Source organism: Panthera tigris, chromosome A2 (genome assembly GCF_018350195.1).
Source record: "Panthera tigris isolate Pti1 chromosome A2, P.tigris_Pti1_mat1.1, whole genome shotgun sequence".
Lineage (NCBI taxonomy): Eukaryota > Metazoa > Chordata > Mammalia > Carnivora > Felidae > Panthera > Panthera tigris.
In genome coordinates, this window is record NC_056661.1 from 10,040,583 (window position 1) to 10,066,368 (window position 25,786).

At 61.4% G+C, this 25,786-nt stretch overlaps 1 protein-coding gene across 7 annotated transcripts in view; it reads right to left on the reverse strand.

The window, feature by feature from the left end:
• The window catches only part of ADGRL1 (adhesion G protein-coupled receptor L1), a 44,226-nt gene that overhangs the window by 13,146 nt on the left and 5,294 nt on the right, over positions 1 to 25,786 (reverse strand). For 3 of the 7 annotated variants that reach the window (XM_042978382.1, XM_042978378.1, XM_042978384.1), the window contains exons 2-6: positions 14,953 to 15,117; positions 11,814 to 12,027; positions 8,533 to 8,642; positions 4,820 to 4,834; positions 454 to 1,254 (exon numbers count right to left, since the gene is read on the reverse strand). In XM_042978382.1, coding sequence (XP_042834316.1) covers positions 454 to 1,254; positions 4,820 to 4,834; positions 8,533 to 8,642; positions 11,814 to 12,027; positions 14,953 to 15,022 — 1,210 coding nt within the window. In that variant the 5' untranslated portion in view covers positions 15,023 to 15,117. Of the gene's footprint in view, positions 1 to 453; positions 1,255 to 2,413; positions 2,499 to 2,680; positions 3,357 to 4,819; positions 4,835 to 8,532; positions 8,643 to 11,813; positions 12,028 to 14,952; positions 15,118 to 15,428; positions 15,482 to 25,786 lie in introns of those variants that run through there. The other 4 variants (XM_042978379.1, XM_042978380.1, XM_042978381.1 and 1 more) reach the window with 4 other exon arrangements.

Consider the following 25,786-nt stretch of genomic DNA (forward strand, 5'->3'; position numbering starts at 1 on the left):
CCAATGAGGTTGGATTAGATGGGGCTCCCTGGGGCTGCTCAGAGCTGGCTGAGGGCAGCTGAGAGAGCAAAATGAGACTGCCCAGGGACACTCAGTCCTGGCGGCTTTACTGACCCCAGGCTTTCACCCAAGATTTTGGGCCCAAAGTGCCCAGGCCCCTGGGACGGGACAGGCGGTGGGGGGTGACTTAGTGGTTAGGAGCGCAGAGCCCTGGCTATAGACCGGCAGAGAAGTAAGCACGCCCCTACTACCCTCCCAGTGCTTCAGTTTCTGCACCTTACGTAAAAAGGCAGGAACGATCCCCGCCCCATAAACCGTGACGACGAACTGAGAGGCTGAGACCAGCCTCTGTCCCGTGCTATTTGGCTTTGACCTCCCCGCTCTCAGCACGCAGTACACCCCCACCCCACGCCAAGCAACCAAGGAGGCGGAGCCCAGGGCAGCCAAGCCTACCCGCACTGGGGTCGGGCGGCCCGAACTCCAGGCTGTAGCGCACCACAAAATAGTTGTTCCAGACGTAAAGCTGGTTGTCGCGAGGGTTGTAGTCCACGGAGGAGACGAACTGGTAGGGGTTGGGGAAGGCCAGGCTCACGGGCTCCTCGCGGTTGGCGTTGGTGTTGAAGGCGTAGTCCACGCGGTTGCCCGCCGCCTCGCTGTCGTCGTCCACGTACACGGAGCGCAGCACGTACAGGACCCCGCACACCATGAAGGCGTTGGACGCCGAGCGCTTGTCGTAGCCGGTCTCCCACGTGCCCTCGAAACGCAGCGTGTAGGGGTTGAGCTGGCTCACCACCAGGCGCCCGTTGTTGCCCTCGGTGGCGTAAATGACCCACAGCCCGTTCTCGTCCACAGCTAGGTCGATGTCGGTCTTGCCCCCCCAGCGGTAGGGCGAGGTGTCGTGGTAGTTGGCCGTGTTGATGACCGTCTCCCCGCTCTTGATGCGCGTGCGCAGGTCGTACTTGACGATGTTGCGCGTGCGCTCCTTGTTGTAGAAGACGGCGCCGTCGTAGACCACGAAGCCCGTGCCGTCCACGCGGTTGGGCAGCCGGTAGGTGGTGGTGTGGCGCGCGGCCACGTAGTCCTCCCACGAGGCGTACTCGGTCAGCGTGTCCGTGCGGTAGGGGATCCAGGGCATGACGTAGATACGGTCGCCCGCCTGCAGCGGGTCCTTGCACCAGGCGCCAGACTGGTGTTCCGACTCGTGCGTGGAGGTGGGCTCCAACACCTTCTGCAGGGTCCCTGGGCACACGAAGACTGGGCCGGGCGGATGGGAGGGCGGGGAAGACATGGGGAGAGGAGGCGCAGAGGCGAGGGAGGGGGAGAGAGAGAGGCAAGTTGGTCACGCGGCCTGGGGTAGCCAGGCTGTCCCCTCCTGCTGCTGCAGTCACGGTTGCTTGGTAGGGCTGGTGATGGGAAGGGGGTTTCCGGGCTGGGACCCCTGCCCTGCCCAGCTGCCCCTCTCCCTGGAGAGGTCAACCCTGGAGGCCATTAAGAGCAGGGTTAGTGCGTGGGGTGGTGGTACCCCTCTCCTTCCCTGGCTGCTAGAGACCCCACAGGCTGGGGATAAAGGGTTTGGCAAGAGCCCTCCCAGAGTCGTCTTCGTGTGCCTTAAGTGGGGGCGGAAAGATCTCCTCACTGCAGCCACTGGTGGCTTTGAGGCTCCAGGGACTCAGTGCCCTGCTCCTTTACCATTGTCACAGCCCCCTACGGAAGAGCTATGGGTCGAGGGTCCCATCCTTCACCAACCACACCAGGACAGATTTTTTTTTTTTTAACTCTTTCTCCCCTCTCCCCCCAACCCCCCACAAAAATTGCAAGGTAGAGTGATGTTTCCGTACCCACAGTGGGTGTCAGGAGTGCCCCCCTATTCCAGGGTGGAGGAGGCACCCAGGGTTCCCGATGCAGCCTGTACCCCCACCCCCCACCCAGTACCCACGAAATCAGCAGGTGAGGAAGGGTTTTTGGAAAAATCCAGCCCCTCCCTGATGGTGCCCCGCCCTGCCCCCAGCCGGCAAGGTCTCTCATGGGGTTTGCTCAGCAGCAGACACTGACACTGGTGCACAGGGGTGGGGGAGGTTGGGGGATATGGGAAAGGAGGGGGGCTTCCCGGGAGAGTTGGGAGGGGAAAGGAGAGCTGCGTGGAGGGAAGAGAGACAAGGTGGGGGGGCCTCGGCGAGGTCCTGGCTCCAAGGGAGGCACGCTGGAGACCACCTGGGAAGAAAGGGTTAGTGCTGGCGAGGAGAGAGGGGTGAGCAGAGAATTCACTCCAAGGCCCAGGCCCGACTGAGGGTCCCTCGGGGGGGCAGTCCCAGGTCCAGCTCAGAGGGGGCAAGGGAGGGAACCAGGAGCTAGGATAAAGACCCAGCCCGCCCCAGCCGGCCCGCCCCCTCCCCTGCCCCGGACCCCGATTTACCTGCGACCATCCCCGGCTCGGGAGGAGGGACCAAGGCACCGCTGATGTCAGAAAGGTGGGGGGCCCCGCCCCACCCCCCCATTCCCTGAAAAGGAGGAAAACCTCAACTGCATCTCGTTGGCCGCCGCTGGCCTGCCCACCCTTGCCCCGTCACACCCCGGTGCCACCTACTCCTAGCCTCCCCTCACCGACCCGGTAGGGGTCTGGACTCAGGAGTGGGGATGTCCAGACGCCCCTCCCTCCAGGATGGCCGGGCCTCCCTCTCACCTCCCTGCTGGCCGAACCCACACACAGGCCAGGGTGAGGGTTTGCAGTGAATTCTCTGCTCCTGCTTGGCCTGTCACCAAAGCAGCTGGCCCCAGGGGGAACAGGGAGGGCTGGGACCTGGTGCGGGCTTGGGGGGCAGCCCCAGTGGCAAGAGGGTCTTGGACAGGCACCACTCCTCACTCCCCCACGTCCAGCCCCTTCACCAGGCTTGGGTGGGGGGGGATGTCCAGCCCTCCCTTCACAGCATCAGGGACGGCTTGGCCCGAGGGTCCCCGGGCACAAAGCAGCCAGGAGCACACCCCGTTTTAGGAGGGGGAGGGGAGCCTGGGACACAGACGTCAGCAGGGACCAGAGGGATCCTGGCTTGCGCCCTAGGGCTCCACCATCTCCTTGTCCCCAGTGCCCTGAGGGGTTGGCCTGCGCCCTGTGTCCCGCACACCTGGCCTCCAGCTTTTTCCTCTGTGCCCAGGTCTCCCCTCTCCCCAAGCCAGGACCCCTGCCAGCTCTGTGGCCCCTGAGCAGATGTGTCTGTGTGTGTGGGGGGGGGGGGGGCGGTGGGAGGCCTCAGAGCCTGACCTGGTTAGAAGGGTGTGGAGGAGGAAAACGTGGTTAGAGATTACCCCGGGGAAGGGGGAGAAGATGAGGAAGGGTCTGCCTGGGGCCTTTGACAGCAAGGACCCCTCCCCAGCACCAAGCTCCCAACACCTCCTCTTCCCTCCCCCCTCCCCCCCCACCCCTCCACCCCCCCCTCGAAGAGAAAAGATCCAGGGCTGCAGGGTCCAAACCACCACCGGGCCTGTAAGAAGAGTGTCTCAGGGAGAGAGAGGGAGAGAGTGGCGGGGCAGTGAGGGTCGGGGGCCTGGGCGGGCTGCCCAGGCCTCTCTGAGGTGGGGGAGGGCAGGGGGAGGGGAGCAGCTCGGAGGGACCCCGCCCCACCTTCCTCAAAGGGATGCTCCACAGACCACCGTAATTTCAAGGCAAAAAGCGACCCTGAAAGGATGGCTCGCCCGCGGCCAACCTCAAAGCTGTCATTTCCCCCCAAAATTCAGGGGAGCGCTGGGCCATCTCCAATATCCCACCCACCCTCGAAGTTCTTCGGCGGCAGTGTGCCCCCCCCCGTCCACTCCCCCCCAAAACACCAAAGGCCAGAGAGCTCCACCCCACCTTGGAGTTTTCCCCTTCCCCTGCTGAAGGTTAACCCTGCAAGAAATTACGGTGCTCACGGAAGTCCCCAGACCAGGCCTGTACCTCCCCCAACCCCCCTCTCCCTGGTCCTCTAACCAAAACAGCCCAGAAGAAACCCTGACTGCAGCTTTGCAAGTGTTTCAGAACCAGAGAAAACGTTCACCCACCCCGCGCTCCCCCCCACAGCGAGGCCCACCCCCACCCCTTCCCCCCCAATTTGGCAGACTGCCCTCCCAGGGCTGGGGACAGCTGACATCCCTCCCCAGGGCTGGGCCCCCGGCTGGTCAAGGATGGGGGTTGGGGGTGGGGGAAACTGGTGCTCCGTGCTCCAAAACAGCTCTGGGCCTTGGAAACGCCAAACCAGAAGGAACTTATGCCACCAGGAGCCCGAGAGATAGAAGGAATCTGCTCCCCCAAAGGAAAACAAAGGTGTCCCCTCCATCCCGCCTCCCCTGAGCCAGACACGTGTTACAAAAGTTGGGGCAGGAAGAAAAGGAGAGAGACCCGGTGCACTCTGCCCCCAGCTGGGAGCCAGACAAGGGGGTCCCTCCCTCCCCTCCCGCCCTGGATGCTTACACACTTCTCCTGAAGGAGGCAAAATAAGTATGAGAGAAGGCCAGGTCCCCCCTGCAAGGGCTGGGACGAGGGAGGAGGGACAGGGAGAGACAGAAAGAGAGAAAAAGAGGCAGAGAGAGAAAGAGAGAGAGAGAGAGAGAGAGAGAGAGAGAGAGAGATAGAAGGTCCTGCCCGTGCTCAGAGAGGAGCTTGAGCTTCCTCGGGTGTCTGGAGGGTGGAGTCGCCCGTGGCGGCACCAGGGCTGGCCCCACCGGGAGGACACCCGGGGTGGGGGGTGGGGAGAAGAAGGGGCTGAGAGGGGAGGGCGGGTCACATAAGTATGGTACAGGTAAGAACAAAGTGTGAGTTAGGGGTTAGCATTGGTAACAGTGCGTTTACCTTTCTGCTCCACTTCTACTTTAAGCATCGGAAGAGAGAGAGAAAACAAATTGAAAAAAAATGTGCAAGAAAAAAAGAGAAAAAAAAAGATTAAATTGCTTTCGTTTCTCATCTGGCAACATGCCCCCTTTTCCTTCCTTTCCTCATCCTGGTTCCCCAACCCCGAAACGTAGCATCAGCTCAGCCCCCGCCCCCAAGTCCCTTCCTCTGGGGAGGGTGTCGGGGGAGACAGTCACAGGGAGGGGGAGACACGCGAGGACAGAGACCAAGAGAGACACGGGGGGCGGGGTGTGTACAAACAGGCAGGTGGACGGAGCCCTCAGATGGGTGGGAGCACCCTCGGTGCAGTGGGGGTTGGGGAGGGGGTAGCTTCAGCTGGAAGGTAGGCTCTGGTTAGGGGAGCACCAGGGGCGAGGGGGTGGGGAAGAGCCACACGGGTCCCCTCACACCCTGCCTGCTGCCCTCCTGCTAGAACCAGGGGCCCAGGGGGAGGGGGTTCAGTGCCTCCAGGGGCCTGGGCGCCCCCAGCTGAGACAGCATGCTGAGCTCCTTCCCTTTCTGTGCTGGCCGTGCTAGAGTCCAGCCGAGCTCCCGCAAGCCCTCGCAACCCAGAAGAAGCCAACACAGAGAGAGAGGGCGGCAGAGTGGAACACAGAGTGACGGAGGGGCAGACAGGCAGAGCCCCTGGGCCTCGGAGAGCCGGGTGGGGGAGACGGAGGCAGAGAAGGAAGAGGCTGGGGTGGGGGAACATCACAGACAGCAGGTGGGGGCACAGACACGCTCCCACGCTCCCCAGCTCCCCCGGGGCAAGCCCGTGGCTCCGTTTGTCTGCCCAGCACCCCCACCCCCGGGGGGCCCGGGAGCCAGGAGCTCCCTGTCTGCTGCCCGGTGGGCGGGCGCACCTAGGGGAGGAAGGGGCACGGTTAGAATGTGCTCAGCTGCAAGGCAAATCCAGCGTTAGTCGGGCCTGTCTGGATGTGTGTGTGTTTGTGTGTGTGTGTGGTGGGGGGGGAGTCCCACACACCCACTGCCCCCTCCCCACAGTGGGTCCCTACACCCTCCCCTGACTCGCCCGCACCAGCACTGGGGTCACCCCAGCCTCTGAAGCGCAGGGCCAGATGGCTGCCCAGGCTGCTCCCCCTTCAGGCTCTGTGTCCCTGGCCCCTCAGGAACTTCTGGCCGGGGCCTTGCTCCCCTGCCGCCTCTCTAGAAGCACAAGCAGGGAGTCCGCAGGGGAGTGTTTGGCTTCCTTCCCAGCGCCTCATCCAGGGCCTGGCACACAGGAAGTGCTCAGCGAACAGGAACATCGCGGGACGAGTGAGTGCCCGCCTTCCTGTTCTCTGGCCTAGCTACCCTCACCCTTGTTAACTGCAGTCCCCGCTTCTTCTGGAACCAGGAACTGCACCCCCACACCCCTGGGTCCTGCCTCACATTCACTGCGCGTCCTGCCTCCCCCGGGGCTCAGGCTAGCTCTCTCCCCCAGGCCGGAGCTGCCCATGCTTGGGCCATCCAGGTCTCTGTGGGTCGTGCCCCCTGGCCCACCCTCGGGGGCCGGGGGGCGGTCAGCTTCAGGAGGCCCGTAGGCCTCTTTCCTCCCTATGCTGCGTAACTTTTTTCCTGCCTCTTCACCCACGTGGCGTCCACTTGCTTTGGACTCGACTTGGATCAAGGTCTTCTTTTCCTGCCCTTTATCTCACCTACCTCAGGAGGAGTTGTGTTCGTCACTAGTCATTACATTTGGTTTTGATTACCAACGGCAGTAATATTAACCGGTAAAACTCACTACAAGTAGTCACAACACAAGCAATGACTACCAAGTACCGAGCACTTGGTAAGTGACTAAGTGCCAGGAACTGTGCTAGGAACTTCCCAGGTAGTTTTTCAAGAGCCCTGTCTGCGGATGGGGAAGCTGAGGCTCAGTGAAGTGAAACGACACCACTGAGGCCACTGAGCAGCTGGCAGAAGCGGGCACCGTCTCTCTGACACCTATGGTGCGGGGCGCACGAGGCGCTTCACCCACATTCTGTCTACTGCCGGCCGCATCCCTGGGAAGGGGCCCCTCCCGCCATCACAGACGAAGGTGCAGGCTAAGCTGGCTCAGAAGGGCACCTGTACCCTTGCTGAGCACATCCTGAACCAGGCTCGGGTCTGGGCGCTGGGGCATGAAGACGAAGCCTCTGCCCTGGGGGAGTTTACACCCGCACCTGCCACACGGAGCCAGCTCTGCGGCCAGCCTCAGGTCAGGCGTTTCACACACACCGTCTCCTGGACTCTCGCCTCCTTTGGCCGCAGCTCAGAGAAGTTAAGTCATGTGCTCAAGTTTCAGAGTCAGAAAATCCAAGAACCAGGCTGAGCCGCAAACCCAGCCTGATTTCCCTGCTGTGCAATGCTCCCAGCCTCCCGCCTTCCTTCCCTGCTGTCCCAGCCACGGGGGTGGATGGGCAGTGTCCCCAGTGCTGTGGGGAGGCTTCAAAGATCAGATGGGCGTCCCCCTCAGGTGGCGGCTGGAGGCCTCCGTTGCTGAAAGGAAAGGGTGAGGAGTAAAAGAAGGTTATGGAAGCACATAGGTGATCCTGTTTCCCCCGGCCTGTACGCCATCACCTGCGAGGAGAAATCAAAGGTTGAGGGGGACGGCTGGGGTGGGAGGGCAGAGGAGGGAGAGTCACAGGGCCTCCTGCTCCCCTGCCCCTGCCCCCCACTCTCTGACACTCTGGTGGCCCTGCCTCCTCCCCCATCTGCCCGGAGGCCCTACCTCCAGGTTGGCTACATGAGGCTGGCAGGGAGAGGAGGGGAATGGATGATGGGGAGAAGGGAAGGGAGAGTGAGGGCAGGAAAGAAGGGCCATGTTAAGAGCAGAGCGCTGAGGAGGAGAGACCCTGTCTTTGTTTGCTCCCTTTGGCCAGAGGCAAGAAAGCCAGGCCCCTGGCTCCCCAGATCACCCTCCTCAGGCTTCCTGGGTGGGGGGGGCACTCTAGTCCAACATGGCAGCACTTCCCTTGCGGACAGGAAGGGCTACCATGGTAATGGGCAAACTAACCAAGAGATAGTAGCTGAGGAAGATGCCCCTAGTCCTTCGAACCAGATCTGCCGCCAGGCCTCAGACGGTGGTCTGCCTCTCTATGGGTTTGGAGTTCAGCTTCCAGGACTGGGAAGGGGCAGGACTAGGAGTATGTGAGCAGTGAGGGCGACGAGAAAGAGGAGAGGGAGTTGAGAAAGGAAATGGAGTGAGTGAGAGGGAAGGGCAGGCGTGTAAGGGGGGGTCAGGAAAGGAAGAGATGTGAGAGGAGGAAGGAGGCAGAGGGGCTGGAGGGCAGCAAGGCCCAGGCCCAGGGAAAAGGGGACTGGTAAGTGCACCGACCAGAGTTCTGGCCTTGAAGTGGTAAATGAGCGACGGGCATGCGCAGGAGCAGGGCTAATGGGCCAGAGTAACGAGAGTTGGGGAAGGTGCCCTGGGGATGGCGACAAAGTCTGTGAGGGTGGGGGTGGGGGTGGGGCAGGTACCGAGTGTGGACAGAGGGGCTGGGAGAAGAAAATGTGTGAGGGAGGGAGCAGGCCCGGCTGTCCCCCAAGTACCTGGTCCCGACTCGGCCCTGTGCGCGTGTGTGTGTGTGTGTGTGTGTGTGTGTGTGTGTGTGTAAGTCAAGGTGTCTCCTCCTCGCTTGCTTCTGGGAGGGGGAAGGGCCCGTGTCCGCACAAGGAACAAGATGACTCACTGTAGGGGACACAGTCGTACTGCACCTCCAGGTACTTGTAGGTCCCAGGACAGGGGTCGGGAAAGGCGTCAGAGCCGGCAACCACCACGCACTGGGTGCGGTTGTTACACCTGAGAGAAGAGACAAGGAGCTGAGATAAGACAGGCCTAGAACTGGGGGGCGGCATCTAGGGCCGGGAGAGGAACGCGCCCCCCCCCCCCCCCCCAGGCTGAGAAGAAACTCTGGCGACCAGGGCCGGCGGCCTTGTGTGGGCATCGTGTCCCGTTTCCTGCCTGCTCTCTCTTTCCCACCACACAGGTTTCCTCTGTTCTCAGCCTCAGGGCTGGGCTAGAGCTGCGCCCCAGAAACCGCTTCCCCGGCTGCCCTTCGCCATTTTCATCGCATCGGAGGGTCACGCCCGCCGTTACATCCTTGGCGTTTTTCCCGAATTGACCGTAAGATGCGAGGCCACACGTGCGGGGACGAGGTGGCGTCTCCGCCAACGTGCTGCTAACGAGACGCTCACGGCGCCCGTCTGCGTCCACCTCAGGCCACGTCTTAGGCGTACGTGTCTCGGCCTTTGGACGGCGCCGCTGTGACCACGTGCAGGTAGGACACCGGCAGTCTCTCGGCCTCGTGCGGAAGCCACTCTCAGTTCCCCCAGGGGACTCGGGAGTCCCCACCCACTGCCCGGGAGCCCGGCTAGCACGTGAGGGGACTCCCTAACGACAAAACGAGGTTTCTCCTCTGCTGTCTCTCCAACCAAGGTCATTAACTAACGAATCTGCTCACTCCCACCCACCTCATCCCCCTGGCTCAAAAAACAGAGCGCTGGCCTCGGAAGGTTAAGTAGAAGGTTGCCCAGGACCCGGCAACTGCACCCCTAGCCGTGTTCCCAAAGACCCGGAAGCGGGCGCTCAAACAACTGCTTGGACGTTCACGGCAGGACCGCCGTCGCGAGAGCCAAAGTGGGGGAACAGCCCCACCGTCCGCTGACGGATGAACGGATGAGCCAAATGTGGTCGGTCCGTGCCGTGGAACATTATTTGGCCGTAAAAAAAAAAAAAAAAAAAAAAAGAGAGAGAAGGTCCGGTGCGCCACCGTGTGGCTGAACCCCGGCAACGCCGTACTGAGCAAAAGAAGTCAGACCCAAGAGGCCACGTCTCAGATTCTCTCTCTACGAAACGTCCGGAGCAGGCAAATCCAGAGAGACAGAAAGCAGGTGGTGTCGAGTGGCTGGGGGCGGGGGGGGCAGTGACTGGATGGGGTTGCCCTTCGGGGGTATGGAGATGTTCCGGAACTAGACAGGGGTGGTGGCGCACGTATTAAATAGCACTGAATTGTCCGCTTTAAGATGATAGACGGCGATACGTGAACGTCACCTCACTGTCCGGAAGAGAAAGGGGCCGGAGACCGCAGGTCCCAGCCTCCCCCTGCAGCTGGCCGTGCCCGGGAGGTGGCAAAGGGCCCACGGTGGCCTTCAAACGGGCTGGGTGCAGGGAGGCACCGAGACAGCGGGAGGCGGGTGGCCTTCTCGCCTCCCGTCTTGTTTAGGCCACTGTACTTGCTCCGGGGGCTGTCAGCCCTAAGCAGTTCGAGGAGCCTCCAGGTTTCAAGAGGGCAGAGCAACGGCCTCTCGCTCCCTGGGCCCCAGTAACCACACCGCGCAGCGTCCCCCCTTTTGGAAGTGAGAACCCGCGGACACCGGAACCGGGCCGGGGAGAACACCGCAGACGCCGCGGCCGGCACCGAACGAACGAAGTGGGCAGTGAGAAACTTGGAGGCGGGAGGTGGGAGGAAAGGGATCCCCAAGGAGGACGGGGCGCAGCCTAAGCCAAGGTTGACACCATGCAGGGTGTCAGAGAGGGAAGAGGGGGCAGGACCGCTGGAGGGGGTGCACGTTTGAGAGAGAAAAGGTGGGAGGGAGGGAACGAGGTGGCTCCAGCCTGGCCCACCGGTCAGAGCCACCTGCCCGTGCCCATGCCCTGCCCAAAAGTCTCTGGAGGCTCTCAGTGACCCTGCCCCATGACTTATTCTAGAATCTTCTGCCAACATTCAAGAGGCTGCCGAGCTGGCCCCAGCCCTCCTCCCCTTCTTCAGTTCTGTGCTCTGGATCCTGGAGTGAACCTTATGCCCTCTCGGGCATTTAGCAAAACCTCAGTGAATGCCTCTGTATCTGGCTGGGGACAGCAGTGACAGACACAACGCCCTGTCCCCATGGGGCAAAGACAAAACGAACACAATAACAGAGGGAACTATTCTGTTCTACAGAACTGTGGCTAGAGGTCAGGGCTAGAAGATAAAGCAGGGAAGGAGCTAGGAAGTGGGGTGGGGGCAGTGATCTTAGGGTGGTCAAACGGGCCTCACCAAGAGGAGCATTAGGTGAGAAAATCTACGGAGGAGGGGAGGGAGGAGCCGTGCGGGTGTCAGGGAACAGCATTCCCGGCAGGGGGAACAGCCAGTGCCAAGACCCAGAGGAGGCCCGTGGCAGACGACGCCTGATGTATGTCGGGAGCAGGCAGGGCAGCCGGAGCCGAGTGAGCGAGGGGGAGCGTGGAGAGGGTGAGGGCCGGGAGAGGGGCACAAGGCACGGAGCGCAGGGCCTCGTGGGCCTCGGGGAAGACAGGTTTTCACTCTGAGTGAGGGGGGTGCTCACAGGTACCCTCTGGCTGCTGCAGGGCGCGCGGGGGAAACAGACGGTAGCGGGCGAGACAGGGCAACCCCAGGGGGAGCCGTGGCCACGGAAGCAGTGGTCAAGTGTGGGCGTGGTTTGAAGCAGGAGCCGACCAGCTCTAACTGGACTTCTGCAGCAGGTGTGAGAAAGGCTTTGGCGGCTTTGCACACGCAATGCTCTGCCTGGCAGACCTGTCACACTCACACACAGCCTTGCACACTCAAGCACTCGCTTTCTCTTACACTCACGTGTACTTCTGTCATCTGTGTTCAGGCTTCACCTCCTTGGGGAAGCCTGAGTGACCTCTGGGCTCTCCCTCGGAGCCTGTGACACCTTCACCCTGTCCTGCTCTTGTGTTTACACTGCAAGACTGCCCCTTCCCCCCCCCCCCCCGACTAGTCTCGGGATGGGCTTCTGGAGGCTGGTGGGGAAGACGGGCCGGGTCTTACCGGCTGTTTGCACGGGACCTGGCACCTGGTAGGTGCTCAGGAAACCCGTGCGGAACGCACGGAAGGAAGACTGAAGGCGTGGACAGGGTGCCCTGACCAGGGGGGGGTGTTTATCCAGGGACCCCAGGGACTGTCCCCACCCCTCCTCCCAGGAGCCCGGTGGGGCCGGGGCCTCTCACCTCTGTGACATGATCTTGAAGGCATCAGGCAGGTAGCACTGCACGTTCTCCATCTGGAAAGGGTCGGCGTCACAGATCTTGTCGTCTGTGCGCCCATAGTTGGCGTTCTCCACCATGATGACGTCGCTGCCTGGGCACCGCAGCTCGATGGGATAGCCTTCGCACGCCAGCTCCCGGCGCATCAGCCCGAACGGGAGCCCAGCCCGGCTCAGGCCTACGGGGAGGGAAGACCCTGCTGAGGAGGTCCCACCACCAGCTCAGGCGGCATCCAGGAACCTCAGTTCTTTCATCTGCAAAACGGGCTTCCCAACGTGCCCAGGCGCGTAGTGAGGCCTCTGCCCTCGGCTCCCGGGGAAGTGCCTCCAAGCACCCGGAGTGTCCCGCCCGATGAGTGTCTTTGTTGACCTGGGGGCCTCGGGCCAGGTCAGACAGTCTGCACTGTTTTGGGCTGAGTTGCGTCCTCCTGTCCTCATCCCTCATCCCTCAGGATGTGACCAAGTTTGAAACAGGCCATCAAGTAAAGATGAGCCGAGCCTGTCAAGGTAGGCCCTGCCCCAGTATGACCAGTGTCTTTATAAAGAGGGGAAATGTGGACACAGAGACAGAGGGAAGACAGCCAGCCACGAGCCCAGGAAAGAGCGGGAACAGCGCCTTCCCTCATGGCCCTCGGAAGGAGCCAGCCCCCCTGACAACTTGGTCTTGAACTTAAAGCCTCTAGAAACCGCAAGACAATAAACTTCTGCTGTTTCAAGCCACCAAGTCTGCGGTACGTTGTTAGAGCAGGCCTAGCAAAAGAGCACAGTAAGGACGTGATCCAGGGTGGGAGTTTTGGGGTGTCAGTGGACCTCTGGAAGGGCGGGAGACTGAGGCCAGTGCTGCGGGGGGTCCCCCGCATCTACAAGACTGAGCCCCAGTGAAGGCTCTGGACAGCGGGGCTCGGGGAGCGTCCCACGTGGGCAGGCCGCACAGCACGTGTGACCACTCCGTGGGGAGGGGGCGAACCGCGAGCCCTGGGCACGGAAACTTCCCGGACGCTGCCCCACACACCGCTTCCCTTGGCGGATTTCCTCTGCATCCGTCGGCTGTAAGAAGCTGTCACCATGAGCACGACAGCATTCTGGAATACGCTTCTAGTGAATCATCATGTCTGAGGGTGGTCTAAGGAACTCCCGAACTTGCAGTTGGAGTCGGAAGTGAGGGAGGTCTTGGGCGCCCCCCTAACCTCGCACCGCCCCCCACAAGCAGGAGAGATGGCGTGGGAGGAAGTGCTCTCCTGTCGGGGAGGACACCGCAGAGCCTGGCTTTGCCACTTCTCCGCTGACGGGCCAGAGCCTCTCACGGCACGGCCTGGGGGTCGGTGGCACCGACATCCTGCGGTGGCCGCTTAAGAAGGCAGATTCTGGCCCCCCACCCCCAGGCCTGCTGTATCAGGATCTCGGGGGTGATACCAGGAGCCTCGGACCTGTGTGCCCACCAGCGGTTCCGACGCATGCTCAGTTCGGACAGCCACAGCTTTGGCCTCCTCGGGCCTCAGGTTCCGACCTGTAAGATCGGCACTGACAGCCCAGGAATGTACTTCGAGGACTCGGTGCACTAGAGAATGTTCCTGAAGGAAGCACTGAGCGCGGTGCCCTGTGTGGGGAGGGTCAGCTCCCCGTGGGGTCGCACTGTCACACGTCCTTGCCCATCCTGTGCCGTGTGAGGACCCAGGGGCTTTAAATCCCCGGCTGACGGCCTGGCCCAGTAACTGACCACCTCCGTGGCCCCAGATCCTTCTCCGAGGAGCCGCCGCTCCCGCCTCAAGGCGCCGCTGAGGGGCTGCGACAAGGGCAAGCGGTATGTGGCGAGGCGGTGGGTGCTGAGTCCCACCACCGGTGGGATTACCGAAGCAGCCAGACTCTGTGGGACAGAGTGGGCTCCGCGTGGCCGACACCTGCCGGGGCAGCCACCTACTCAGACGCCGGGCTCCGCCAGGCCTCGCCAGGGGCTGGAGGGGAGGCGTGGATGCACGGAGTGACCCACGGGCCCGATGTGGGGACTGTGGCTCGTGGGTCAAGAGAAATACCGGTGCACGAGGGCGGCAGTGCCTTTCAGAGACCTGTCCTTCCAGCGTCGGGTGGGAGGCCCGAGGGGGATGGCAGCTGGGCCCCCGGGGTTTTTTGGGGTGAGTTGAGTCTCACTCGGGGGAAAGTATTACATGTGTTCCTCTAGCACCATCTGCTTTCACAGCTAATTTTAGTCCTTCCCGGGCCCGGGAGGGAGGCCGGGGGTGGAGGCTGGCTCAGATGGGTCTGGGGGTGGGAGCGGCCCCTCCCGGCCCAGCTGGGGCTGTGGGGCAGGACCCGGACGGGCAGAGAACGTGGGCATCAGGGGAGCAGAGGGTGCCAGCTGGCCAGAGCGGTGCCAAGGCCCTGGGGCCTGGCTGAGTAAGGCCCCCTCCACCTTTGTGGCTTTCTGGAGTATTGGGCTCCAGGAGGGGACCCTGGGGCACAGAGTGTGCCAACAGTGCTCTCCAGACAGCGCTGAGGGGGCGCCGGCTGGGGGCAGGCCCCCCGGGCTAGGGACAAGGCCAGCGGGCCCCCGCTTTCTGCCTCTCCCCTTGCCCTGCCCTTGCCCCCGCCTAGGCCTGCCACGGGGACCATAATTGAGTAATTGGTGAAGATGGGCGGGCGGGCTCGGGGCACTAATTGTCGCATGTGCAGGATCCTGGGGCCGGCATAGGGCCGAGCCGGGTAATTAGTTGTTTTTAAATAAACGTCAGCGGGCATGCTTTAATTAAGCCTTCTTCCCAGTGAGGGCCTCTGAGATGTAATCACAGAGAAAGCCACACACGCAAGACAGAGGAGTAGCGGCTCACCAGGAAGGCCCGTCCCGGTCCCAGGAGGCCACAGCCCGCGTCCCAGGTTCGAGGACCCCCGGCTGCCCCGGGCTTTGGGGGTGAGGGGCTGGTCCGGGGAGCCCTCCGTGGTGCCAGGGGGTGCAATTACCAAGTCCTCCTCCGGCTTCGTTCCGCCGAGGTCTGGAGCGAGGTGGGGACTGCGGTGCTTTACCAAGTGGCTGGGAGGTCCTGCACCTTGTCATCTGCCCGCCCAGCTGCGTTCCGGAGGCGTGGCCCCTCCCCAGCCCCAGCGGCACCTACCTTGGGTGGCCGAGGCGACCAGGACGGCGGTGATGCAGAGACTCCACAGCACAGCGGCCAGGCGGGCCATGGCGGCGGCCAGGGGCGGGTCCGGGGCTCTCAGTGTCCTATGCGGGGGGCCTTGCCCCGCATCAGCAGGTGGGCACCACGGCCTGGCCCACCAGCCTGGGGAGAAGAGGGAGAGTGAGGCGGGAGCGAGGCCCCAGCAGAGGCAGGAGGAGGTGCGTTTGGGCTGGTCCCCTCTCCTTGCCGGTGGCTGAGGCCTTCCACCCCAGAGTCCCCAGACGGGCCGGTCAAGGGACCTCTCTTGAGCCAGCTGTGTCTGACTGAAGCCGCACCCTTGGGCCAGAGGCTGACCGGCCCCCCGGAACCTCTGGCTTACACTGCTAACTCCACTGCCCACCCTCACCCCCACCCCCGGCAGCCAGACCCGCCCATCTGGGCACCTTGAACCAAAGGGAACCTCCTGGACGAACCTCCCGTGGTCTGACAGTGCCCCTCAGGGAGCAGGGGCAGCTCACGGGGGATAAGGACCTTCTGGAAGCTTCTTCTCCATCCCCAACTCCCAACCTTGCCCTCTTGTCTCCCCCACCTAGCTTCCCCACCCGGCACAGCATGGGGGCAGGGGCCGGGTACCCAGGCATCCTGGCCTTGACTTGCTTCACTAGCCTCCCAGTCCTGGGCAGGAGTCCAGGCCCCGCCCCCAGCCCTTGCTTCCTGTCTCTCCCGCTCTGGTAGCTAATTAGAATCCAGCTGGCTGGCGCCACAGATCGGGACCAGGGACAACTGAGTCCCCTTTTTCCCCTCTGGGGGACCCTCGAGGTTAGTTGGAGACAGGCGGCGGGGTGGGGGGGGAGGTAGGGAGGGGTGTGCAGCCCCCTGGGGAGCCAGGGAGGGGGGGAGCTGGCATCGTGTGCCCTTCCCTGCAATCCTCCCACCCATCTGGCCGTCCCTGGGCACAGGGCTTGATTCTGACCCACTCCTTCCCCTCTCGGCTGCTCCTCCCTCTTGCCACCTCGGTCTCCCCCGGATGCTCTCAGAGCTGCAAACCCAGATCTCTACTCTTGGCCCTTTGCTCTGTCTACACCATGGTTCTCAAGGGCGGCCCTGGCTCAGGGGCGCCAGCCTGGCCAGGAACTTGTAGAAACACTCATTCTCGGGGGAGGGCCAGCACCCCATGTTTTAACTGGCTCTCCAGTGTGTGAACACCCACTCAGTCTTCTCCCACACTGTCATCCCCAATCTGTCCCACACTTTCAATGCCATCGACCAACTGATACCCACCACGGCTCTCATTTTCGGTTTGGAATCTCTCAACAGAGCCCCAACTACTGTCTCTCCCCCCACCAAGTGAAAGCCTATCCACCAGCCCAGTTAGCTCCCTGACCCCATTTCTGCTCGGGCCACTCCTGCCTCCAGCTATTCCCTGAGCACACCAAGCCCTGCCCCAGGGCCTTTGCGCTTGTCAGTTCCTCCACATGTATCTTAGACTGCCCACCAGTTACCCACAAGGCTGCTCCCTCTCACCTCCTTTAGGCTTTTGTTCAAATGTAACTATTTACTTCCTGTATGGTAGAGCTCCTGCACAGACAGGGGACACTGGGTTGTTTTGCTCAGCCCCAGCCCCGGCTTCTGGAACAGGCCTGGCACACAGCGATGAGCATTTGTTGCATCTCAGACCCCAAACTTAGGAATCCACCTCGATTCCTCACCCCTCCCCAGCCCTCCCCTTCATAAGCTCCATCGGCAAGTCCCTAGAACTCTGCCTCCAAAGTACCTCACCAACCTGCCCACTTGTGGCCCCCGGTGCCACCGTCCGGGACCGTCCCGCCATCCGCCTCCACGCCTGCCCTCCACTCAGGGCTAAGGGATCCCTGAATGACGTGATCTGCCTATTAACCCTCCCCTCCGCTCTCCACTGGGGCTTGCGTTCCTCAGCAGGGCCTAGAGGCCACTGGCGATCTGGCGTCACCCTGCTCTGCAACCCGCCCCCTCCAGTTCCTAGAATGCTCTAGCTCCCGCCCCCCACTCTCTGCCTGGAACGCTCTCCCCGGTTCCCCATACACCTGCTATGGCTTTTCTCGGCTCAGAGCTCAACTCCGAGGCCACGCGGGCAGAACAACCCACCCCGACCTCCCCAAACGTTCCTGCTGCTCCCACTTGCCGTCCTTCTGCCCTGTTTTTGACGTACAGCTTTCGACCACACCCGAAATTACCTTTTTACGCTGGCCGGTCTGTTGTCAACCTTCCCTACTAGACCAGAAGCTCCTTGAGGGCACAGGTTCTCAAGAATTATAAAGGTCAGGGCGGCGCGCTCACGGGCAGGACGCCCCCTTCTGGGCCTCAGACGACTCTCGCGAGATGGGCGGTAATTTCACAGCACAGCCCTCCAAACCTGTGCCCTCCCTATCCCCAGCCTTCGGGAAGTCTCCCCTCTACCGCCTCACCCCACAACCCCGACCGGACAGGGCCTGCACTTTGGGTTCATTTCACAGCATTTTATTTTATTAAAAAAAATTTTTTTTTAATCTTTATTTCTGAGAGAGAGAGAAAGACAGCGTGTGAGTGGGGGAGGAACAGAGAGAGAGGGAGACACAGGATCCGAAGCAGGCTCCAGGCTCTGGGTTGTCAGCACAGAGCCCGACGTGGGGCTCGAACCCACGAACTGTGAGATCATGACCTGAGCTGAAGTTGGACACTTAACCAACGGAGCCACCCAGGCGCCCCCTCACAGTGTTTTATGTTACGTTGTGGGCAGCAGGGGCTTCATTACCTCCCCCACCCCCACCCCCATCTCCTAGCCATGAGCAGGCTCAGGAGAAACTCTGACCCCAATGGACACTTCCCTCCCTGGCTCTCCCTGAGGGACTTAAACTAGTTAGCGGCCGGTTAATACTGGAAAGGCTGCTGGATGCCAGGCTCCGGGGGGCAGCCAACCCACCTAGGTCTGGATCCAACTCCGCCATTCACGAGTGGTGTGAACCTGAGCCAGCTGTCGCCTCCCCCACCCCGGTTCCGTCTGAGGGGTTCTGGTCAGGACCACAGTCTACACACGGGACAGGCCAGCCTGGGACCCATCAAAGGGTGCTGTCCACAGCACGGCAGAATCAGAACACCGGGGGCATGCATCTGAGCGAGGTGGCTCCCACCCCCAAGGGCTGCACCCAGGACCCAGGCGCTGGAACCCCAGGTGGGGGTCCCCAGGCCTCTCCCCCATCCACACTCCTTGGGGGACTCAACTAGCCTCCCCCAAGACTGCCACACTGGAGCGCCAGCCCTGCTTCTCTCCTCACCGTCTACACCTCCCTCGGGTCTCCCAGCCTGACCAGACCAAAACAACCCCACCCCCCATATTAGTCCATGGTCCCACCATCCCCCCGGGTCCCTGAGCTGAAACCCAGGGAGTCAAAATCCTTGGTTCCTCTTTCCTTCGCCCTGACATCCAGTTCAGGAGTTAGGACACCCCAGCAGCCGCTCTCCGGACAGCCCTGGCCTCCCTCTAGCAGCCTCCAACCCCTCTGGCTCCCACACTCTGGGCTCCCCACCGGCAGCCAGAGGGGCCTTTATAAAATTACGGTGTAACAGACATGTAACATAAAATGTGTCATTTTAACCGCTTTTACGTGTATAATTCAATGGCGTTAATTACATTCTCAGTGCTGTGCCACCATTGCCACCAGGGTCTATTTCCAAAACCCTGTCATCACCCCAAACAGAGACTCTGTCCTCGTTAGGGGTCACTGCTAGCCCCTGCCCCTGGCGACGACCAATCTACCTTCTGCCTCTACGACTGGCTCCTCTGGGGACCTCATGTGAGAGGAATCGCACAGGATGTATCCCCCTGTGGCTAACTTGTGTCACTCAGCATGGTGTCCCTCAGGCTCATCCACACAGTAGCCTGTGTCAGCCCCTCATCCCTCTTTGGGGCTGAATAATATTCCATTACGAGGATGGACCACATCTTGTTTGGGGATGCCTGGGTTGTTTCCAGAGAGGGGTCTCTTTTTTAAAAATGTTTGTTTATTTTTGAGAGAGAGAGAAAGAGCACCAGCAGGGGAGGGGCAGAGAGAGAGAGAGAGAGAGAGAGAGAGAGAGAGAAAGAGAGAGGATCCAAACAGGCTCTGCGCGGACAACAGGGAGCCTGATGCAGGGCTTAAACTCACGAAACAGTGAGATCACGACTGGAGCCAAACCGACTGAGCCTCTATGAGTCCGAGACAGGGGTCCTTTTCCTTTTAAAGACATCTTGTCACTCTTGACAATGTCTCCCGCTCCACGATCCCTGAGACAACGCAGAATCCCACCAGGTGGCCCCGGCCTGTGTCCCCGGCTCTGTGTCCCTTAGATCGCAGTTCAGATGTGCCCTCCTCGGAGAGGCAGGTGGGCCTCCAGTCCGTTCGGTCTGTGTGCACTTGGTCCCTCCCGCCCAGCCCCCAACACCCCCCCCCCCCGCCATCCCGTAGGGTCCTCTGGGTGAGACAGGGATACCGCCCAGGGCAGCCGCGTTGGCAGGAGGAGTTCATGCGCGTGAGACACTCGGGGCCGTGGCTGGCACACAGTGACTGAGGAGCGTCCCCTGCAGCAGCTGTCACTACCGTCGCCACTGATCGCGTCACTGCCTCAAGACTTCGCTTGTCTACTCGTGGATTTCCTTCACACCCCCAGGAAAGTGCAAGCTCCCCAGGCCACCTCCGGCACGGAGATACACAGTAGGTCCTCACGCAGATGCTTACCCAATGAATGCCAGGGGACAGAGGTGGGGGCTTGTGACCTGGGGGCCTAGGCACCATTGCCTGAGGGCCACACAGAGCGTTCCCTTCAGGCTGCCCCCCACTCCCTGAAGGCCACTCCCCAGAAAGCCCAGGCACTCCCAGAACGGGCCCCAGCTCAGGGCTGGAGCAGGAGGAGCCGGGCACTGTGACTACTGTCCCCTGCTCTCCCTTCCTGGCCTGTGTGCCCACCCGGCCTGGGCAGCTCGGCCTGCCACCCGGCGCCCACCTAAGCGGGGAGGCAAGGCCAGACGTGGGGAGGTGGGAGCCATGTCCCAGGAGGCCTGAGCCTGAACATCCCTGGGGCCTTCGGAGGGGGGTGTTATGAACTGCCCGCCCCCCACCAGCAAGAAAAAGGTATGTTGGCATCCTATCCCCCAGCACCTCAGAATGGGACCTGACTTAGTCTTTTAAAAGGTAATCAAGTTGGGGTGCCTGGTGGCACAGCGGGTTAAGCGTCTGACTTCAGCTCAGGTCATGATCTCATAGTCTGTGAGTTCGAGCCCCGCGTCGGGCTCTGTGCTGATGGCTCAGAGCCTGGAACCTGCTTTGGATTCTGTGTCTCCCTCTCTTTCTGTCTCTCTCTCTCTCTCTCTCTCTCTCTCTCTCTCAAAAATAAATATAGGGGCACCTGGGTGGCTCAGTCGGTTGGGCGGCCGACTTCGGCTCAGGTCATGATCTCACAGTCCGTGAGTTCGAGCCCCGCGTCAGGCTCTGTGCCGACAGCTCAGAGCCTAGAGTGTGTTTCAGATTCTGTGTCTCCCTCTCTCTCTGACCCTCCCCCATTCATGCTCTGTCTCTCTCTGTCTCAAAAATAAATAAACGTTAAAAAAATTTAAAAAAAAAAAATAAATATAAAAATAAATAAGTAAATAAATAACGGGTAATCAAGTTAAAATGAGGTCATTAGGGTGAGCCTTCACCCAGCATGGCTGGTGTCTTTATGGAAAAGGGGATATTGAGACGTAGATGCAGACGTGTGGCATGCAGCAGGGGAGGACAGAGGCAGGGATCGGGAGGATCGCCAAGGCGTGCCCCAGAACCCCCACAAGCCACGGGAGAGGCACGGGACAGACGCTTCCTCAGAGCCTCCGCAAGGAACCCACCGAGCCCACACTTTGACCTTGGACGTCTGGCCTCCGGCACTTGGATAATAAGTTTCCGTGGTGAAAGCCTGCCAGTCTGGGGTACTCGGTTGGTCGGGGTACTCGGTCAGTCACGGCAGCTCTGGCAGACGCACCCGCGGGGGGTCAGGACACATGGGGGCGGGTGGGGGACAGAGACGGGGGCAGGGCTGAGTCGCACAGCCTCAGAGAGCCTGGCACAAACTCTGGGGGATCGCCAGTCCCAGACCCTCCTGTGACGCCGGGGACAGCAGCTGACACCTCTGTGCCCCATCCCAGGCACCGTATACACACGGCGCGTTTGGTCCTTATGAGAGCTTAGTACACGGGGAGGGCGGGTGGGGGAGGCACGCACCCGCATGGTACAGATGGGGAAAGTGAGGTCCCAGGGGCACCCCACTGCTCAAGGGACTCTGAACCCAGGCAGGCTGGCCCCCGAGGTTCGGCTGGGGAGACTGTGGTGGCCGGGACAGCCCCCTTCTCCGGGACCCACCGCTTCTGTGTGACGGCACCCCCAGAGCTGGGCACACCCAGACGTGCTGCACCCACGGGGCCAGACGAGCCTGCACCTGAGTCTGTCCCCACCTCAAGCCTCCGCAGACTTGGGTGACCCTAATTCAATGCGTGGGACACAGGGCTTGCTGCCCTCACGCCGCAAGGTGGACCAGACCCCAGGCATTGTGTCCAACCCCCAGGTCATGTGGGCAGCGCACCAGTCCCACACCTGCCTGTTTGCTCCTGAGCCCCACGTCAGGGTTGAGTCGAGGGGGAGGGGTGCAGCGGGGATCCTGAGAGTGGGTGACACGGCCCAGGCTCTGTCCTCGGGTGCCCTGAAGCGGGGCAGGGGAGGGTGACAGGAGGAGAACCAGCTGCTGGAGAAGAGGGGGCGCCTCTAGTCTGCCCTAGAGTGCAGTTGCCATGGCAACCCTCTCCTCGAGTAGGTGGGAGTCTGAATGCCTGGGGGGACACCGAGCGGGGAGGTGAGGAGCTCAGGGCCCCTCGTGGCCCTGCCCCTCCACAGGAATCTCCTGCCTCTGCCCCGAAACCCAGCAGCCTGAGAGCCCAGCTCCGCAGACCTGCCTCCTCCAGGAAGCCCTCAGGCCTGGCAGCGTAAGGAAGCAGCAGGCCCCCAGGGGAAGGTACAAGGGCTAGGCTCCAGGGTCTGAATCTGGCGTGGCCTCAGGCTCAGCTCTTTGCCTCTGAGAGCCCATTTCCCCTCTCAACTCAGGACTAACAGCTCTACCTCGCAGAGGTGAAGCAAGCACCCAGACAGCGCCGCCGAGCACACAGCCCTCCCCTGGGCAGGACGCTGCGGGCTCAGAGAGGGCAGGGTCCTCCCAAAGCCTCCCACCCCGGCCCCGTATCTCACCATCTCCCCAGAGGGCAGCCCAGGCCGCCCCGGTGCTCATCCCAGACCCCTCTCCTCTTCTCACCCCACTTCCAACCCCAGCGGCTCCCGCGGCCCCTCCTCCAGAATCTGCTCTCTTCCCACTCCTCGGCCCTCACTGGTCCAGCCCCATCACCTGTCCCCTGGGCAGCCCTGCCTCGGCCTCTCAGGTCTCGGGCCATCGCCGTCCGCAGCCCATTCCTCCCACAGTGGCCAGAGGGTGCCCGTGAGCACCTGAGTCGGGCACACTCCTCTGCTCAGAACCCTCTAGGACTCCCACCTCGCTGGGAACAAAAGCCCATGTCCTTCCCCGGGGCCCGCAAGGCCCTGCACGCTCTATCCCAACCCCGCCCTCACCTCCTTCCGCTCTCCTTGCTCGCTCAGCCCCCCATTTCCTGGAGGAGAACATCAGGCGTGGTCCCACCTCAGGACCTTTGCACAGGTTGTTCCCTCTTCCCCAGATACCTGCACGGCTTCTACCTGGCCTAGAGGTCTTTGTTTCACTGCTGCCTGCTCAGGGAGGCCCCGCTGGCCCCAGTGCTCCTACCTCCTATTCCGGCTTTTCTCTCCACAGCATCCATCACCAGCATGCCAGCCGCGCATTTGATTTATCTGCTTATTATTTTTCTCCCACTAGATGTCAGGGCCACAGGGTGGGCTTTGTCTGTCTTGTCAGTTTTAAAAGGTCACTCTGGGGGCGCCTGGGTGGCTCAGTCGGTTGGGCGTCTGACTTCAGCTCAGGTCATGATCTCATAGTCTGTGGGGTCGAGCCCCGCATCGGGCTGTGTGCTGACAGCTCAGAGCCTGGAGCCTGTTTCAGATTCTGTGTCTCCCTCTCTCTCTGCCCCTCCCCTGCTCATGCTCTGTCTCTCTCTGTCTCAAAAATGAATAAAAACATTAAAAAAATAACTAAATAACTAAATAAAAGGTCACTCTAGTTGCCCAGTGGCCTGGACCACAGAGGGGTGGGGGCCATTCGAGGAAGCCCTTGCCCCCAGGGCCTCCTCCCCGGTCTCCCCCATCTATCTGCCATTCCCACCCCATCCACTCTCCACCCAGCCCAAGTGATCTTTGCAAAATAAAAACCCAATCATATCCCTCCCAGCCTACAACCCTCCATGGCTCCCTATTGTCTCAGGTGGCCTAGCATGGGATCTCAGGCTCCGGTCTCCTGCCACCTCCTCACTCCCTTCTCTGCTCCAGCCTCCCAAAGTGCCCCCCCACACCTCTCCCCTCTCCCCCCACCCCATACACTCAGTACCAGGGCCCCTGCCCCACTCTTCCTTCAAAAGGACGGCCTGCGTCGGTCTCTCCTATAGCCCCGCTCACAGCACACTGGGCCTCCACGCTTTGCTTCCCTGACTGGACTTGGGCTCTGCTGTTGAATGTCTGTCTTTCCCACCAGCTGGGGACTCCTCAGGGAAAGTTCCATCGCGGGTCATTCTGGCTCTCTGTTGCATGCCCAGCCCTGGGCAAGAACAAGTACTTAATTTGTTTAATGAACAAAGACAAAAACAGGCCCAGAGAAGAGGTTATCCATTCAGCGGACAGTCACCTAGTTCCCACTGGGTCACAAGTACTTTGGAGGAAAACAGGCCTGAAGGGGAGGGAGAGCGTGGGGGTGTATCTGTGGGGACAAGTGTAAATGGGGTGCTCAGGGAACACCTCTCCCGGAAGGAGACATTTTAACAGAAGTGTCAAGGAGGTGAGCCACCCAGGGACCTGGGGAAAGATCTCGGGCAGAGAGAACCGCACGTGCAAAGGCTCGGGGGTAGGAATCTGCCGGCGCGTGGCTGTGGCCCAGCGAGCAGGGGGAGAGTGGGAAGAGGTTGAGGGCTAGGGGAGGTTACGGGACAGGGCTAGTAGGTGTGAGTCAAGGGGCAGGACACAGGCTTTTTCTCCAAGTGAGGTGGGAGCCAAGGAAGGTTCTGAGCAGAGCAGGGACATGGCCTGACTCGGAAGTTCACAGACTCCCTTCTGTTGCCAAGGGAGATTAGACTGCGGGGGGGGGGGGGGGGGGCGGGGGGTTGCTGAGAGCAGTGGGGGCTCCCCATCCCCACCCCCTCTTTTCTCTCTGTCCACTCAGCCGTCAAAGCCAGGAACCTGGAGTTTACCCCGTGCTTCCTTTCCTCCACCCTCCTACCAGTCACCCGCAAAACCCTGTCAACTCTGGTCTCAAACCCTCCACACCAGCCCTGATGTCTCAAGGCCCCTTCCGGAGCCTGCACTTTGAGAGCCCGCAGTAGCCTCCTGTTCCTGCTGGCTTCCCGGCCTCTCTTCTTACCCTCTGTAGTTCTCTCCCACGCAGGAACCGGAAAGAACGCATGCTGAGTATTCCCATCCTGTCCGGCGGGCCCTGACCCCTCCATAGGCCTTCCCAGCCCCATGGCACAAACTCAATCCTTCTGCCCCCAAGACCGGCCTCCAGCCTCCTCTCTACACACCTGGCCAGAAAACATCTTACCTTTTCCCCGTGGAGCCACCACCTTCTTTCTGACCTCAGGGCAGGCCTCTCCTCACAGGCTCTCTCTCCCCTCCACTGTATCCCCCCTTCCCCCTCCAGGCTGCAGCTGGGAGGCTCCCTCCCCCAGGAAGCCTTCCCTGACTGATAGACTCATCAGGTGCCTCCTCCAGGCTCCTTACCATGGGAGGCTGGTACCGTGGTGGCCTGTGGTCTCTTTCCACCTCATGGTGTTCCCTGCCCAAACCAGAGCCTTGCACTCGGGGCATGACAGAACACAGCTGAAAACGGTCAGAGGAGCCAGGGCCCAAGGCGCAGGGTAGAAGGCCGCAGGAGTCTCTGGGCCTCCAGATGCTGGCAGTGAAGGGGCAGGGGTGGGGCGGTACAGAGACCAGAGAGAGGGCGAGATGATGCCTAGCAGGGCAAGAGGGAAGAGTCCCAGGGTCCTAGGTTCAAATCCCAGCTCTGCCCACCTCAGGCTACGTGTTCTTCCTCGGAATTCTGCCTCTCCCCCACGGAAATGGGATGGAAGCCTCCCGCAGTGGCCACGGGGCTTAGGAGTAATATATGACGATCACACGCATCCTCTGTAGGGCACCTCTGTACCAGGCACTCATCTAGGTGCTGGACAGACATCTGTGGAGAAGCCAGACACAAAGAGCACTAAAGGAGTCTGTCCCATGATGTACCAGTATCGTGGAGGAACAGGGGCTCTGGTGTGTGTGTGTGTGTGTGTGTGTTAGAAGGCGGGGGGAGTGGGTAGTGTGTACAATTTATAACAGAGTGATGTAGAAAGCCCAGACACTGCAGCAAAGCCCCACAAAGGTTCAGGGAGGAGCCGTACAGGTGTCCAAGGAAAAGAGTTCCTGTCAGGGAGCACAGCCTGTGCAAAGGTCCTGGGGCTGGCCAGTGTTTGTTTGAAGACAAGTGAGGAAGCCAGTGTGACCAGTGGAGGGAGCATGGCGGAGTGGGAAGAGGCGAGGGCAGGGAGGCGACAGGGACAGACTGTACCAGACTTGCTGTGTACTTAAGTGCACAAGTGTGCCCCAAAGGGGGCTCTCCCCTGATGAGGAGGGTACACCCACAGGTGCCC